The sequence below is a fragment of the Odontesthes bonariensis genome, chromosome 11, assembly GCF_027942865.1.
Source record: "Odontesthes bonariensis isolate fOdoBon6 chromosome 11, fOdoBon6.hap1, whole genome shotgun sequence".
Classification (NCBI taxonomy): Eukaryota; Metazoa; Chordata; class Actinopteri; order Atheriniformes; family Atherinopsidae; genus Odontesthes; species Odontesthes bonariensis.
Window position 1 is genome coordinate 23119475 of NC_134516.1, and position 14142 is coordinate 23133616.

General features: G+C 40.4%; 1 protein-coding gene across 1 annotated transcript; it reads left to right on the top strand.

The window, feature by feature from the left end:
* Positions 1–223: 223 nt before the first annotated feature.
* On the top strand, positions 224–14121 carry cab39l (calcium binding protein 39-like). The gene is made up of 9 exons (XM_075477989.1): positions 224–467; positions 7030–7160; positions 7426–7590; positions 7716–7834; positions 7950–8118; positions 8690–8749; positions 10507–10572; positions 10663–10806; positions 11708–14121. The coding sequence occupies exons 2-9, from the start codon at positions 7059–7061 to the stop codon at positions 11885–11887; spliced, it is 1005 nt and encodes a 334-aa protein (XP_075334104.1). The 5' UTR covers positions 224–467; positions 7030–7058; the 3' UTR covers positions 11888–14121.
* Positions 14122–14142: the final 21 nt, after the last annotated feature.

A 14142-nucleotide genomic window follows, 5' to 3' on the forward strand; every position in this document is an offset into this window, starting at 1 on the left:
AATGAGTCTGAGTCATACCGGAAGTTGATTTTTTTTTGCGCAGTAAGTACGTCAGGACTCGGTGACATCGGGTAACCATAAGAGTGGGGAAATCTTTTAATTGACTAACAACTTTAATCAAATTTGTATTGGTATGGTTATTTCAATTGGAATTCCAACAGTACTTCTCCGTTGCAGCCGCGAAATAGGGAGTCCACTGGATTTTAATACGGAGGTTTACACCGGAAGTTCTTGTCTTGGTTCTTGCTAACTTTGCAGAACACTGGATGGAACACCAGATGGAATTCTGCACTGCCTTCTTAACAGATTCCTCACATTTTGAATTGTATTGCACACATTTTTAGCTGACTTTCCTGCTGACAAACAACCCTGGCGTGAACACAGACGCCTTCCTGGGAGGTTCGGCTGCGCTGTGAACTGGGGCAGAAGCGGTGAAGACATTTAAAGACGGCAAACATCTTCTCACTGTAAGTATCGTTCGTAGCTAATACTGTCGAAGAGCAATAGCTTCCAGTTAACCTTATGGTTCGATATTACTGCCCTTGAGAGTCTGTGTAACTTCGCCGGGGGTTGACACGTAGAAATGTCAGTTATGCTAATACTTGAGACCCCCTCCCACGAGTTGTTTCTGCAATGATGCAGACAACTGTGGTTAGCTTTGGAAATCTGTCAAACAAAAAAGGGAGTTTGGCCGGAGGCGAGAGGGGTGTAGCCTTTTTAAATCACATTGTCTGGGACACTTAATGCGGCCTTGTGCGTTGTTTGCGTCCGTTTGCGTTATTAGCTCATATTCCTCCAAATACTGCCGTTCGTGTGATCTTTAATTCTTCAGCAGCACATACACACAGAGTCTGTATTTTGTTTTTGTTTTTTTCCCCCTCTCTTATGTTACTTTAGACGACCAGCGTCAGGCTATCCTGAGAGAAGGTTGTTCCGTTTCCGGTAAAGGCTTTCAAAACAAAAGCTGCTCAAAAAGTCTTCTAGCAATAGTATTTATGCAACTACCGAAGAAAATACTAAACGTTTTCTGTCTACATCTTTCAGATATGAGAGTTACATTTACAGTCTTTTAAACGGATAAAGATATCTTTTGGAATTAAATGTGCATATGCACTATATTAGTAATTGTCACTTATCAATTCACCTTTTTATATTTGGGAATTTGCAAAAATGTTTTTTTTTTTTTTTTTACTTTTTTGAGACTGAGCAAATTTTGGGGAAATCAATCAGAGGTTTAATGCTCATGAAAATAATCAGTGAGTTGAAGCCCTACACTGAATTTTGTGTGGTCATTGCTTTTTACTTTTTAAAAGATCTGTCATCAGTAGTGATATAAGCTAGTAGACTTAAAAATCGATTTTACACTTGTTTTGCACTTAAGGATGGTTTAAGTCAGTAATTTTGTTATCTGAGCCCATCCCACAGAGACAAATGAGACAAAAAAAAACATGCACAATTGATTCAGTTGTTTAATTGAAAGTATTGCAAAATAACTTTGGGCAAAACATGATCATCACACATCATTTATAATATAATGTATGAAATTTCTCTCAGTAATCAACAAGCTTGATTTCAAAATGTTTTTTGTGGTTAACTAACAACCACTGCTGATTGTTGTGACCGTGTGCTGAGCTTTTAATTTGAATATAAAATTATACTATATCCTATATAGGAAAACCAGGGTAGGATACAGTAGGCTTTCATGTACTAGTAGGCTAGGCCTGTCTGACACTAGTTAAGAATATTAGCCGTAGTGACTCTGCACACAGCTGCTCCAACCTGCTGACTCACTCAAACTAGTGACGATCTGTGTAACCAGATAAAGCTCTTGCACTTCATTTTGCAGTTCCAGCTCGCTGTTGAAGGACATAGATAATGGTCCACCTTACCTTTCAGTAGTAATTACTTAACGGGGTCATTGAAAACTATGTAACTATGCATTTGAACCATTTCTGTTAACTTTTCTTTCAGTTACAGACTTTTGTGTACTTTTGTTAGTTCCTTTTTCACCAATCAAATACTGAGGTTAGGATTTAAAAGGTGGTTAGAGTTTGTTTCTGCTGCCTGGAACAGTAAAATATGATTTGGAAATAAAAAATCTGTCTGTGAGAATCAACTATGGACACAGGAACTCAAGATATTAAGTGTAATTGTTGTACTTGTATACAAAATGTTCCACTGCCGTGATGATGATTATTGAGGCAGCAGGTATGGGTTACACTAAAGCAGCTAAAAGCACAGAGCTGTAACTGAATTTGAATAGAGGTGAGGTTGTGCTTCAGTTAAATGCAGGTAAGCATCTCTCTGCAGAAAGACTTAAAAGTGAAAAAAGGAACAGGCTTTGTCACATTATTATCAATGCCAAAAATGAGCCTGTGGAAAAAATAAAGCAGAATTTGCAGCAAACTGGTGTTTTCAGGGCCTAAAAAACCTTTTTGATTTTTACCATTGCTGAAAGGCTCTCAGCTCCTGAAGGCTCTGTGCTTGGCAGGAAACAACATGTACTTTGCTGTGCTGTAATTTAAAAACTTCAGCAGATTTTTGTCAGCTTTATTGTAGTCTGTGTCACTTATACTGACGGTAATAATCTAGACTGAGCAAGTGGGTGAAATATAGTTGTTACTCCCTTCCCAATACCTAAATTACTGTTAGTCTTTACTGGAAAGCTACAGGAAGACGTGTTTCTGCTCTAATTAAAAGGCAGTACATTCTTGAAGTTGTTAAACAACCTGGAACGGGTTTAATGAAGCGTCAATCGCCACCGAGTGCTCAAACTATACTCACTGTTGCAGGTATTTATCTGCTTACACGCCTCACATGAGGAGTTACACGTACATGCGATAAAGAATGTGGGACAGGAGTCTATACTTTTACTTCTGGTGCCTTTTACTTAGTAGCTCTGACTTTCTGCAATTCTGTCGAGTCCTCACATGACCCCTGTTTTTTATCAAAAGCCCTGAAATGACCCAACTTGTATTCCCAACTGCTCCACACGAATGACATCTACAGTTCACTACCTCAACATCTCTCCAGCTCCTGCCTTGGATCGCTATCTCAGAATGTCATTGATTAGTCATCAGAGCCACTCGCTGCCATGGAGTTAGTTTCAGTGGATTTTACTGTAGTCTGATGCTGCAATAGGTGACTGTGCTATTTGAGGATGACTGGGTTAGTCATCGGCCTGAATGCGAAATTAAATTAATAAATGATAAATCTGTACTTTAATATTCCAATTGAGGAATGAACTTTAAATATGACAAATGTAATCTGCAGAGAAACGGTAATCTTTAAGTCCAAAAGCCCAGGATGAATTACAGAAGGAGATTTTGAATAGCAGAAGGGCTTATCTACAGCAGCCAGGCTAGAAAAGATGTATGAACAGAGACGCTGATGCATGCTGTATAGGACGGCCTGAGTTATATGAAGGATGCCGTCGGTTATGCTGGTAAAGTTGAATGTTGCAGGTGCTTCCTTTCAACTGTCTGCTTTGACATTGAGCCTACATGCCAGCAGCGGAGGCCACACTCACACATAATCCAGGAGAAATCTGATCACAGCTTAAATATGTCGTCATTTTCTGCTACATCTACGCTGGGGTCAAGGGAATCGTCTGCGACTCTCTTTTTTTCTTTTTCTTGACAGCGAGGCTTCTGTCAAGTCCCGGCATTAAGACTGTCAATGTACTTTAAAATGTCACAAGACAGGCAGCACCCACGCTGAAAATTCCTATTTTGTTATGCTCAGAAGAATTAAAAGTTTCAACATCTACCTTAGACGACTGATGGCCTCTCAGCATGTGATACGAGACGAAATGGAAGCTGAACATGTAGTGAAATCAAACTTTGCAGAGTCGAGCCTCCAACTTGGAAGAACTTTCAGTGTTCGTGTCTTATTACTTCATATTAATATTTGTTATAATTTCTCTTTGGGATAGGTACACCTTTTTTTTCATTTAATTTTCATCTCATTTATGCGATAGTAGAAATTACGAGCCATTTTCTCAGTTTTTTGACATTTTAAATGACAACTGATGATATCTTTTTGTTTTCCATCTGCTTGATCTTTTATGAATGAATCACAATAGATTTTAAAGCACTGTGTTGATGATTGTATTTATTCATGTTCAAATGAATGGTTTAAACACATCACCCTGACATTTAACATTATTGACCAACAAAGGCGTCTGACATCAGAGCTGAAATCATCCACATTACTGTAGGCTTATTCTATCTTATGAAGATTACACCTTAGATAATACATTAGGGGCAACGTTGAAGCCCTCTGGTTCGATTATACGTGAACAGAGCAGCAAGCTGTGTGCGTTCAGGCCCAGCGAGCACCGGATTAATTCCATTACACAACATTTAGTCTGTTTTAAGTTGGCAACAACTGGAAATGAAGGTTTCACAGTAACCAGCTGCTTAAGCTTTCCAGGGCTTAAGGGCTTGTTATTAGGTGATTAAAATGGATCGTTTGGACATAATTCTTTACTAATTATTAACATTTAAAACAAAGCCAGACTGGAAATGTTGAACTTCAGGGGCCAGATGCATAAAGCTGTGGGCTCTGCCTTATTATTCAATATATATATATATATATATATATATATATATTTTTTTTTTTATTTATTTTATTTTTTTTAGGGATTTCTTTAATTTGTTATTCGTCTGTTTTTCTGTATGGATTTTCTAAACATGGTGCCCTTTAAAGGGTGTACTTTTAACTCGCCTTTGACTGTGGAGTTGACATACCGTAGCGGTAGAGATGCGTAATCTGTGGAAAATGCCACATTGCACTATCAACATTCAGTATCAGAGGTGTGTTTATAAGCTATTAATGCACCTGGTTCATACCCTGAGTTGGGTGTGTTGTTTTTTTTTGTGCTTAAATGAGTCACAGGTCAGTGTTCAGTGGCTTCACAAACAAGAAAAACATCCCTCTGAAAATGGTCGGGTACAAGAACCGAATTGAGAACGAGTGGAAGAAGCTGCCAATATCCAAGAAAAACCTATTTGTGGGCTTTTCTGTGTAAGATCGCGGCTCCTCCAGTTCAACTTGAACCTCTGCGGATGTGTGAACAAAATAGTTTGAGCAATTTGCTACTTGTTGACTGCACATTTGAACTTTTCCTCGTGTTGAGGGGCATCTTGCTTGTGATTCCGTGTGTCAAACAAACCTGTTGCTCAGCCAGGAGATGGACTAGCATGATTACCAGCTAAAAGTTAGTCCTTGATGCTCAAACTAAAGGTCTGAACACTGAGGCTACCTTGAGAAAAGTGAATACCCTTTAATATTTCTACTATCTTTGTGAAATTTGATTCGTGAGCATCATTTGATCATATTTGGGCAACAGAACAGTATCGCTGGGTTTCAGTGTCATATACTGGGGTAACTGGATCACTCTTGCTTTTAGCTGTACAGATAAACGTAAAGACACATCTTCTCGTGCAGTTTTCATTCTTAAACCAAGTGTCCAGCTGTCTGGTAGTGCTTCTGTCCTCTCGGTGGTAATCGTTTTACGTTTGGCTCTCAGGAAGCTGGTCAGCTCATGTGCACGTTAAAACCAGCAGCTTGTGTCCAGTCTCAGTTTAGGCATGATTTTACTTAGTCATTTTGTGTACTTGCCCTTATTAAGCAGCGACTGAGGAAGCAGGAAAATGAGGGAATTTAGAGGGAGCGGAAGTTGCCGAAATGAGTTTAAGCTTAAAGGATGGAGCGACTGGAGGGAGGAGTGTAGCAGATATGGATGGAGTGGATTGAAAGTGGGAGTTGGGGTGAAAAGGGGGAGGGTAATGCCCTTTTACATTCCCAGAGGAGGATTAGCAGTCACAAGTTCCCTGGCTGTTTCTGACCTGACCTGCATTGTGAAGGCGACCACTTCCCCCTGAATCCTTTTCAAACGTTCACGGAGTCAGCAGCCAGAAGCTTAATAATAGATAGAATAATAATTTGTAAGTTTCTCTTGGCATTTGAACTAAAAAATAAAAAAATAAAAAAAAAACCTACAGCTGCCAGGTAGATCTTTTTTAAATGCTGCAACAAAATATGAGATGTAGGGATGTAGATCTTGATATTCTGGCAGTGTGAGGGCAGAAAACAGATATTAATATGATATTATGATAATGTAACATATGATGCCAGTACAGCCTACCTGACTTCAGATGGAGTCTGTATTTCCTCTCAGCTGATCCAGGCTCAATATCTGATAGTTCAGATGAATGTTTTTATTTTGTGTAGGAAAAGCTTTGTAGTGTTATTTTAAAGCTTACCTGGATAAGTGGATGCTCTTATTTCAGTCTGGGCAGGCCAGTGTTGTCATGATGAGTCCGTCCCCCCCCCCAAATTCACCTCAAAGTCTTGAGTAACATGCGGTATGATACTACTGATGTGTGGTAATGTTTTAGCCCTGACTCAAAGACAACTAATAGTTGCACATCTTATATGGAAAGAAGCATCGTTTAGACGGTTTACCTAAAATGGAATTCATGGCAAGCTCAATCTGCTTGTTCCACTGTGATCATCTGAGACTGTAGTGTCAAGAAGGCTGTGCTCACATAGACTTGAGATGACACCGGAATGTGTCTCCGAGGTGTAATCCTGAAGCACTGAGGCACTCACGCTTGCATTCCTAGGCAGCCTTTTGTTCAGTTGTCATAACAGGTTGATGGAGACAGAGGATTGTTAAAGGCAGGGAGACAGTCTGCCTCACAGAAACCACCGACGAGCAATCATCAGGCCCATATCCACACACATTAGATTTGATCTGGATCATGCTTCAAGAGTGCAAAAATAGTGGACTTGTGTCTGTGGAAATTTGCTCTTTTTAGATTAAATCTAATTAGAAACGAGTACATGTCACCAGACAAGTTCACCTTTCGCTGTATAATGTCCAGTTCACTATTAAATGATCAAATTTAAAGCATGCTTATGTCAGAAATCCAAAGTTTTGTGATTCGGGATGGTGTGTGAAAAGATTCCCGATTCATGCATCCAGCTTTGCACTGACTGCACCTTTGGTGTGTTTCGCAGATCCGTTTGTGTGTGTGTGTGTATTCATCATGCCGCTGTTTGGTAAATCGCACAAGAGTCCCACAGACATCGTCAGGACCCTGAAGGAAAACCTGGCCATCCTGGTCAAACATGATAAGAAGACGGATAAGGTAGGAAAGACCTCCTGTGTGTATCTGTAAATGCCTCGGTGTCCCGGGGCCCAAGGGTGACAGCCCTCTGTGAAATTAGAACATGGAACAGCCTGGGCCTGTCATCTCCTGACACTTCACTGTCAAGACATTTTACTCTCTCTCACTCACACACACGTGCACACATAAAAACAACTCTGTGCACCTCCACGTTGTGCCCTCTGAAAGCCCATTTACCCACCTGTCTCCTCAGATCTTTGCTCAACTCTTCTTCTCTGCTCTCCAGGCATCTGAGGAGGTGTCAAAGTGCTTGGTGTCCATGAAGGAGATTTTGTACGGGAGCAACGATAAGGAGCCGCACACTGAGACTGTGGCCCAGCTGGCCCAGGAGCTGTACAATAGCGGCCTACTGATATCACTGGTGGAAAACCTGCAGGTCATCGACTTTGAGGTAAGGAGAAATGATATATATATATATATATATATAAAAAAAAAAAAGGAATGCTCCAGTGCGGTTGGGAAAAAATGGTAAACTGCAGAATTGGACGATTCAGTTTGAACTCTGTTTCCTTCCAGGGGAAGAAGGACGTGTGTCAGATCTTTAACAACATCCTGAGGAGGCAGATCGGGACGAGGAGCCCCACTGTTGAATACTTCTGCTCCCACCAAGAGGTCCTCTTCATACTGCTGAAAGGGTGAGACGGGCACATACTGTACTGTACTGTACTCTACTGTACTGTGCTGTGCTGTACTGTTAGCCGCGTACTTACAGGATGGTGATGCAGTATTCTTTCTCTTGTGTGTTTAAAGATACGAGACGCCCCAGGTCGCACTGAACTGCGGGATCATGCTGAGGGAGTGCATCCGCCATGAGCCACTCGGCAAAATAGTTCTTCATTCTGATCATTTCCACAGCTTCTTCAACTATGTGGAGATGTCGACTTTCGACATCGCCTCTGACGCCTTCGCCACCTTTAAGGTACCTGCATAGTTTTGGATCTGAGCCGCTGAGTCACACCAGAATTACCCGCACGACGCCTACTCGGCTTTTAAAAGCAGATATGCGTTTAGACTGAGTCGTGTCTTACGCTAGCATCACTTGTTGTTCCCAAAATAAAGTTGGGTCTATTAAGGCAAATTTGGGTGGTTTTTAATTTCATTGATTTAGTTTATTAAATGGAAATTCTGAAACCAAAGTGAATCACGATCACTTTTTTCAGTCTCAATCCTGTTCAGGGTTTTTGTTCTTTCCTACACGCTTCAGACTTGGTTTTATTTTCAAAGAACATGCAGTTTCTGCTGGTGTTAACTCACCTAACGCTCCCAGATCATTTCACAGACATTCTTATTTCCAAAAGTCTACAAATATTCAGTTCGTCTGCACAATTTCATGACTGTTGCGGTTCATTCTAAACTGCAGCAATTGTTCAATTTTCATTGGATTGAGTTGGAATTTCTAATATTCTAATGAATATGTTCCTCGTTATGAATATTAACTGCTTTCCTGTTGCGGCTGTACGATCTGAAACCAATCTGGTTTTTTTTCGTAGGATCTTCTGACGAGACACAAAGTGCTTGTGGCCGAATACCTCGAACAGAACTACGACGCTGTGAGTGATCTGACTCGCTAATGCTTTTGTTCCTCTGCAGCTCTTTCCCAAAGAGGATTAGTTTGGTCTGTGGACGATCGTAAGAGCTGCTGGACATGTTGAGGCCAGTTTGCCTTTGATTTCCTCACGTCTGCCACGACGCGCATGGATCACCATCTCATCAGCCATGATTTGGAAACATAAACCCAGTTCTCTACAGGAGTCTGAATGAGGGAAAAATGCACAGATGCATAACTAGATGAGGCATCAGTCACTGCAGTGCTCAATAGTCCAGCCATGTCACACACAGGCCTTTGTGACAAATACACTTAAAGTACTGAGAAAAGTATGATTAAAAAGTGAATTTTGAGCCAGAACACATCGCTTCGACTAATTCCTGGTGGTCCAGATAGTTACAGCCACCCAGGTTAGCCTAAAAAGCCGTGAGATATGTTAAACATCATCTTATAATAATAGTACTTAAAAATGTAAATTTAAACGGCTTTTACTCCAAATCTATAACCTTCATTTAGGAACGTGTAGCTAAAGAATTTAAAGCGATACTCCGGAGTAGATTCAACCTGGGGTCATTTGAACCGTGACATCCAGCCAAGTAGCCCACCCGCACTTTTTTCGATATTGGCTGAACATCAGCTGAGTTACTGAGTTATCCCGAATAGCTTCGTACAAGGGTTAATGGAACCTGGTCCGTATCTCCAAAATTACCACACTAAAATCACATGCCATGACACCAAACTTCTACAGTAGTACAAATATGGTCTGTACTCACAAAACGATGCATTTGGAAGTTTGTACATAGTCCAGGAGTTTATTATTATCAATACAAGCCTGATAGCTTTTCTGCTGCTAAAGCTGCGTCGACGTCACTTCTGGGAGCTGGGAGCTTCAAAGTAAGATGAGGGTTGATCTACTACTGTAGACAACAAAGCAAGGCTGCTCAATTTCTCCATTGATAAAATAATTTCACAAAAAATTCATAAAAAAAACCATGTAGAATATAGCATATACTTTGTTGTCTACAGTAGTAGATCAACCCTCATCTTACTTTGAAGCTCCCAGAAGTGACGTCGACGCAGCTTTAGCAGCAGAGAAGCTATCAGGCTTGTGTTGATAATAATAAACTCCTGGACTATGTACAAACTTCCAAATGCATCGTTTTGTGAGTACAGACCATATTTGTACTACTGTAGAAGTTTAGTGTCATGGCATGTGATTTTAGTGTGGTAATTTTGGAGATACTGCCAGGTTCCATTAACCCTTGTACTAAGCTATTCGGGATAACTCTGTAACTCAGCTGATGTTCAGCCAATATCGAAAAAACTGCGGGTGGGCTACTTGGCTGGATATCACGGTTCAAATGACCCCAGGTTGAATCTACTCCGGAGTATCACTTTAATACCACAGCTCAGGGACAAAGTTGCTAAGAGACATAAAACAAACAAATGCAAAACAAAGGCACATTTTGACATTTGTCACTAATGCCAAGACAAGGATCCAAAGGTCACGCTGGCATGAAAACTCAAGGGCTTGTTTGGACAGATCTAACATGGTTTCCGGAGAGTCTGGTTTCTGTTTGAAAGTTTGGAGAAGGTGGAGTAACAGGTCGACACCTAGCTTGTACTCTCCAGGCAGCTCGAGGTGATCGCCGTAGTTTCCTTGTAGGCAAATGGTCGAGTTGAACAACAAAGCAAAAAGTCTCAAAGCTGGTCTCAGTCTGTTCATAATTCCTAACGGGGGTGTTTGTCGTTGGATTGCAGGTGTTTGCAGATTACGAGAAGCTGCTGCACTCTGAGAACTACGTCACCAAGCGGCAGTCTCTGAAGGTTTGGCTCTGATTTGTACATTCATTTAAGTTTACACAAGACTTCTTTTAGACAGGTTCTTTGTCACATTGCAAATCATTTCTCCTCCAGCTTCTGGGCGAGCTATTATTGGACAGACATAACTTCACAGTGATGACGCGCTACATCAGCAAGCCTGAGAACCTCAAGTTAATGATGAATCTGCTCAGAGACAAGAGTCCCAACATCCAATTTGAGGCCTTCCATGTCTTCAAGGTAAAAACAACATTTGTGCATTGACTTAGAGACGTATAGACAGGGGTGCACATAAGATTTTTGGTCTTGTTCTCAGGGGGGAACCTAGGGTTGCTGCTTGGTCCTCACATTTTAAATACATTTCTTCCTTAACCCACCTCACGGGAGGAACAAAATAGAGGGATAATGTACTTTAATTTAAACTGAAATGGAAGAGAAGCAGCACAACAAAATGTCTGTTCTTTAAACCCTTGTAATTTTCTAATAACATGACTCTGTTTCAAGCTCTGAAAACTAAATGTGCCAATATCTACTCGTCTAACACCGGAAACCAAATGAAACGACAGCTTTTTCAGCACTTACAAAAGTTACTATTTTAAATCACTGAAGGCTCCGTTATACTACAGAATGTCATCATCACATCAGTTGCTCGAACTACTTTCTGGTGCCCTCTGCTATAAGCACGCCAGCTCACCAATAGCTGGAAGACTAAGGTTTTTGGTACCTGTGTAAACGGCGCATTCTCCACCACATCTCTGTGCGTTCATCATTCCTTTGAAGCCGGCTGACTTCCTGCAACCACTTTTCCGAGAACGCGAGCTTCTTTTGCGGTTCGCATTCAGTCTGACATTTCTTTGGAGGTGGAGGAACACCAAAATAATCGCTTAATGGAGCTTGCTTCTTTGACATTTTGACGACGTTCTAAAACAGTGGCTCATTGCCTATCCTGCGCTACAGATTGCATCATCTCGCGCATGAGCATCACTTATGTACACGGTACCTCTGCATATAGACGCTCATTGACGCTTTTTCTTCCTCTGTGGTTTTGTGGATGTAGTTAATCTCTGGATTTAATGACCTACTGGCATCTTAGCAAACTATCACCGACAGTCGCTGAATTCCTCTTTCTTTCCTCGTTCAGGTGTTCGTTGCGAACCCCAACAAGACGCAGCCCATCATCGACATCCTGCTCAAGAACCAGACCAAACTAATTGACTTCCTGAGCAACTTTCAGAAGGAGCGCACAGACGACGAGCAGTTTAACGACGAGAAGACCTACCTAATCAAACAGATCAGGGATCTGAAGAAACCGGCCTCCTAGAGAAGCGTCCTTCCCTTCCCTTCACCCCAACTTTTTATCAACAGGAAGACATAGAAAAAGAAAAGTAAAAAAAAATCACATTAACAATAATGGTTATTCTATTTAAAAAAAAAAAAAAAAATTCTTCAAGACATCGCCTTTTTTTTTTTCCCATCTTCGTTGGTTTATTGAAAACTTGTGCAAGAGTAGCTCTTCATCACTGAACTTTCTTTTGTATTTTATTTTATTTCTTCTTCATTTGTAGCATGTAGAGCCACAACCACGTTGTGTTGGAGGCAGCTGATTTGCTTTGTTAGGAGAACCAGCGGTTAAAACAACTTTGGCCAAAATGGTCCAGTGGCTGATGTTTTGTTTTTATTTTTTTGCAGTTTCAATCATCATTTGCAGACCCTCTTGTTGGCCGCCGCCTTTGAGTTTACTTGTAACTTTTTAAATGAAGTAGCTGCCGATTAGAGGAAAATCATGAAGAACTTTTTTTCTTTTTTTTTTTTCCTGGCACGTGTTCTCAGCTCGAAGTCTTGTTCTTGGTGACTGGGGCAGGAGCATTTGTAAAAAGTCCAAACTTGTAGCCGTCGTATTGCCAAAGCCGATATATTTCTGTTTCTCTAAATACTATCTGAAATGCCACCGTGGCTCCACGGCAGCTTTCTCCTCCCGCTTTGCCTCTAAAGTGAAACACCTGAGTTTACCAGCTCAATGAAGGGAGAGCTGAGCGTCAACCTGTGACATTTGAAGAAATCAGTCAGCTTTAGTGGGAGAACTTTACCGTCACCGTTGACCAAAAATTGCCAACAAAACTTATTGATTGCTAACATTTTTAGGAATCTACAAAATGAAGGGCCTTTATTTTAATTAAATTGTGACACTGGGCCGCTATCGGTACATTAAGCTTCAACTATGCTGATCACTGGTTCTCTGCTGGTGGCTAATAGCACTTTCTGTATGATAAAATAATGCGATCAAACATTTTAAGCTGATCAGTTTTCACACTGCTTGATTTTGTTTTAGAAAGAGAGTTTCATTTCTTGCCATGTACAGTTTATGGTTTGTACGCCTGAAGTGAGTGCCATTATGAGTGAGAACATTGACGGGAGGCACCTCGCTGTGTGAGGAGAAGCAGCGGTGAAGATGGCTGTTTTGTGTTTTTGTTTCACTCCTTTTCTTTTTGTACTGTAACGTGCATTTTGATCCGATTTGATTCCGATGTTGGTATTAGGAAGGAAGTAGTCGAAGATTCAGAGGTGCCTTTTTTGTTTAGGTGCGTTTTCCCTTCTGTTTGTATTTACCGTAACTTTCTAGGGGAGCTTAATTGTTATGTTGATGAAAATATGCTCTAGATAGAACATATTTGTTTTTGATTAAGCGGTGAACCTCTTAACTCACTATATTTGAGTTACGCTGTCATTTTTGAAGTGTTTGAAACTTTTTTTTTCTTGCCATAGTTTAACACAAAGTAGTGCCGATTCAACATGTGAAGTGTAAACTGTCCACCATGAACTCATTTCAACTCGCAGAATGAAGCCAAAATCAAAGGACTTGTTGGTGAAATGGGACTGTGAAGATCCATGTGGAGTTAGTGACCAGAAAATGGGCCAAAACGGTGCACAGAAAGCACAGCTTAAGCAGGGTCAACTTTTCTTTCAATTTGACTTGCAAAGTAAATTTGTCTTTTTTTTTTTTTCCCCAAAAAGAAAGACTCACAAAAGTTCTCCATTTATTACCTAATCAATATGTGATTTCCCTCCACAAAGCTTTGAGCTTTCCTCTAGATAAAGTTGTAATTAAATAATCTTGAATTAGAATTTAATCTTTAAGTGAAAAGCATAAAAGTAAATTTCAAATTCTGGCTCAACAGTTACTTAAAGAGTGAAAAAAAATCATTTGCGGGGGAAGTAAATTGACCTTATTAATAGTAAACCTGTGAATTGCTACCCTGCAAAGTGGGAGAAAATGTGTGTGTTTTTTTTTTCCCCATGCTTGTCTTTCCCTTGACAAATAAATATACCACCAGCTAGTTTGGACACTTTAAAGCTGTGACAGTGTTATAATATGAGATGCAAATGTAAAAAAAAAAAATCAACCAGCTTTACATCTATATAGTCCATTGACAAAAACTTAAATGAGCAATTTTGGTCAATAAAATCTTCCCAGAATCCTTTGTGAAAGCAGACACCTTGTTTTCCACATTGATGCCATTGTACCACACTCACTACAAATAAAAGGATGGGAAGGCATTGTTTGTGCGCTCATTTGTT

What these genes read in the sequence shown, in the direction of transcription:
- cab39l (XM_075477989.1), top strand. Translation starts at nt 7,059, where the DNA reads ATGCCGCTGTTTGGTAAATCGCACAAGAGTCCCACAGACATCGTCAGG. An exon ending in TGCAGGTCATCGACTTTGAG is followed by an intron (nt 7,591 to 7,715) that starts GTAAGGAGAAAT and finishes GTTTCCTTCCAG; the next exon opens with GGGAAGAAGGACGTGTGTCA. An exon ending in CCAAGCGGCAGTCTCTGAAG is followed by an intron (nt 10,573 to 10,662) that starts GTTTGGCTCTGA and finishes TTTCTCCTCCAG; the next exon opens with CTTCTGGGCGAGCTATTATT.